Genomic DNA, 3156 nt, shown 5'->3' with positions numbered 1-3156 from the left:
TAAACTCTCATTACGCCTTCGCGCAGCGCATTTAAGGGCGAGGAGAGGGGCTCATTTGATTGGTGTGATGTGTGTAAAACCCACTCCACGCCTTCTCTCCTCCCTCTTTCCGACTTGCGCAGGTAGGAGGGACGGAGGTGGGAAAGAGGAGTAGCTGCGCCAGCGCGAGCGTTGTGCCAAACTTGCAAAATCCACCTGGCCACACCCGGTTGGTGAAGTGCAGGTGCGCTGCGCCCCCGCCTCGCCCGGTCTGCGAAACTAGAGGCCATGGTCTTGATTTCCAAATTTAATGATCTTAGTAAGAAATTTAATTTCAACCCCCACAGGCATCAATCATAATCAAACATTTTACCTGTGGATTTATATCTTGAATAGAATCTCATTTTGTAACATCAATAAAGTAACTTCTCACTTGGAACAATCTAAAAAAAAAAAGAGAATTAGGTAGATCATATTGTGATGATAGCTGTTCAAAAGATTTCACTTTTTTTAATTGAATATTATTAAACATTTTTCCAAATTTACACAAACCTTTATAAGCCCATAAATTAGAAGTCTGATCATCTTTGTCAGTAGGGAAGTCTGGATCACTTCCCATTTCCCATTTCCAATTGATCTTCATTAAGCTTTTGATTATGATAGATTTCCCTCCAAAGTGATAATGTAGGGACTATCCATCTGTTGTATATATTGTCAACAAATGATTGTTCACCTCATCAACATTTGACCAAAAACTCAAACGTAAAGACTTAATTCTGTGATTTTCCAGTCATTTTTAATTTTATCCTCACAAATGACATGTCTATGTCGTCAGCAAAGTCTTGGGATGCTCAAAGTGAAAAAACTTTCAGTTAGTACTTTCAAGAAGTACTTTTCTGTGTTAAAATCAATTTTACCTAACCATGACTTGTCACTTTCAGACAGAAACAGCTGATTCTGATGAGCTGATTAGACCTCCATCAGTTTCAGTCTGTTCATAATTGGTGCATCACTTTAAAACTCTTTATGGGACCTCTGTCTCTGCTGTTCTAATTGTTTACAGATTCTGGTTTAAAACTACCTCTGTCACACACACACACACACACACACACACACACACACACACACACACACACTCAAGTATGGATATTTATGGTTAATTCTACTTTTTTACACTACTAGCCCTCTTAAAATATTACACTTCCCTCTCTCTTTCTCTCTCTCTCTGTTATATTTAGTCTATCCCACTTTGAATTTCTATGACCTCTGCATACTTTCAGTGATTCTGCTTTTTCCACTGTTTCAACTAATGTGCTTTTTTCAACATTTCTTATAATGGCAGTGACCTTAATACAAAGCATTTCCTCTTATAGCCCTTTTAGACTATTTATCTTAACTTCCAGCTTTGACAGTGTTTTAGTGTTTAGTAATCCCTTTATGCTCTTAGTTTCTCTGGTTAATACACCAACTGAAGAACACAATTGTGGCTCTGGTGTTGGCTGGTGCTCAACCCTGCACCTGGAGAGCTACTGCCCTGCATATTTTAGGTCTCTCCCTACTCTACTGATTATAATGATGTACTTATTATCAAGCACTGGGACTTAGTTAGATTTCCAAATTCAATCAGTCAATCAATCATTCATTTTTCACATTAAATTATACAACATTTAACAGTGAAATGTGATTCCATGAGATGGACAGGTGGTTTGGCGCAGTGATGAGGGTACTGCACAGGATTATCATGGTGAAGAGGGAGCTGAGCCGGAGGGCAAAGCTTTTGATTCACTAGTCCATCTACATCCAATCCCTCACCTATCGTCATGAGCCTTGGGTAGTGATTGAAAGAGTGAGATTGCAGATACAAGCAGCCAAAATGAGTTTCCTCCAGAGGATGGCTACCTCTGCACTTAAGTCAGTAACAAATAGTATTAATTGTATCTCCTGTGGGATTTCCCGCCCTGTGTAACTGTTAACATTTGTATGATTAGTGGTTTGTATTGCAGGATCTATACATCTGTGTGTTTTCAGGGATGGGAATGCTTGCAAGTGTGTACACAGATGACGAGGAGAGAGGTCATGCTATCGGCATTGCCTTGGGAGGTCTGGCCTTAGGAGTATTAGGTAGGTACACACATATGCTTCTGTAAAGGTCACAGCCAACTAAACAATAACTGTACTTGTTGAGCTATTACATATTTATTAATATTCTTTCTAAAGGTGTTTTTGATTTTGGTTCAAATAGACATTAAATTAGGATAAAATTACACAGTCCAGCCAGTTGTGGCTAATGTGATATTTGTGTGTGTGTGACTGGATTCAGGAGGTGTTAAACAGTTTTATTGCTGTGAGGACGAAGGATCTCCTGAAACGCTCCTTTCTGCAACGCAGTGGGATGAGCCTACTGCTGCAGCTGCTCCTCTGTCGCTCCAGGAGACTGTGGAGAGGGTGTCTGCTATTGTCCATCATAGCTTTCAGTTTGTTCAATGTGCCCCTCTCCACTATAGCATCAGTGACCTCTGACTTTAGGAAACGGAGGACCAGGCGCTGCAGAATCGTCATAATGTGTGATGTTAAGGCCACCGGTCTGTAGTCATTTAATTTGGCCGGGAGTCCCACTTTGGGCACCGGTACGAGACTATGGGCTGTAGTTTCGCAGACTGGGCAAGGCGGGGGTGCAACGTTACCTGTTGCTAACTCAGGTTGTTACTTTATAATTTTACAATAAATCACTGCACTTTTCCTGCCTGCCTCCCGATCCAACGTTTTCTCATGAAACAGCTCATATGATATCCTACCAAAAATGCATGCACAACATTTTGTATGATATCCTGTGAATTTGTGCCCCATGAATGACATTATGTCCTTAACATACAGTTAAGGACATAGGGCTCTAGTTTCGCAGACCGGGCGAGGCGGGGGCGCAGCGCAAATGCGCTTCGCCAACTGGGTGTGGCCAGGCGGAGTTTGCAAGTTTGGCGCAGCTACTCCTCTTTCCCACCTCCGTCCCTCCTACCTGCGCAAGTCGGAAAGAGGGAGGAGAGAAGGCGTGGAGTGGGTTTTACACACATCACACCAATCAAATGAACCCCTCTCCTCGCCCTTAAATGCGCTGCGCGAAGGCGTAATGAGAGTTTACTCAGTTCGCCATGGCAGAAGAGAGCAGCAGCGGCAGATGGC

At 42.3% G+C, this 3156-nt stretch overlaps 1 protein-coding gene across 1 annotated transcript in view; it reads left to right on the top strand.

Moving 5' to 3' along the window:
* The window catches only part of slc18a2 (solute carrier family 18 member 2), a 97679-nt gene that overhangs the window by 44673 nt on the left and 49850 nt on the right, over window positions 1-3156 (top strand). The window contains exon 6 of the mRNA XM_050070835.1: window positions 2008-2100. Coding sequence (XP_049926792.1) covers window positions 2008-2100 — 93 coding nt within the window. The remainder of the gene's footprint in view (window positions 1-2007; window positions 2101-3156) is intronic.

Source organism: Epinephelus moara, chromosome 19 (assembly GCF_006386435.1).
Source record: "Epinephelus moara isolate mb chromosome 19, YSFRI_EMoa_1.0, whole genome shotgun sequence".
Taxonomy (NCBI): domain Eukaryota; kingdom Metazoa; phylum Chordata; class Actinopteri; order Perciformes; family Serranidae; genus Epinephelus; species Epinephelus moara.
The sequence above is the reverse complement of the archived record's forward strand: the minus strand, read 5'-3'. Positions and strand labels throughout refer to the sequence as shown.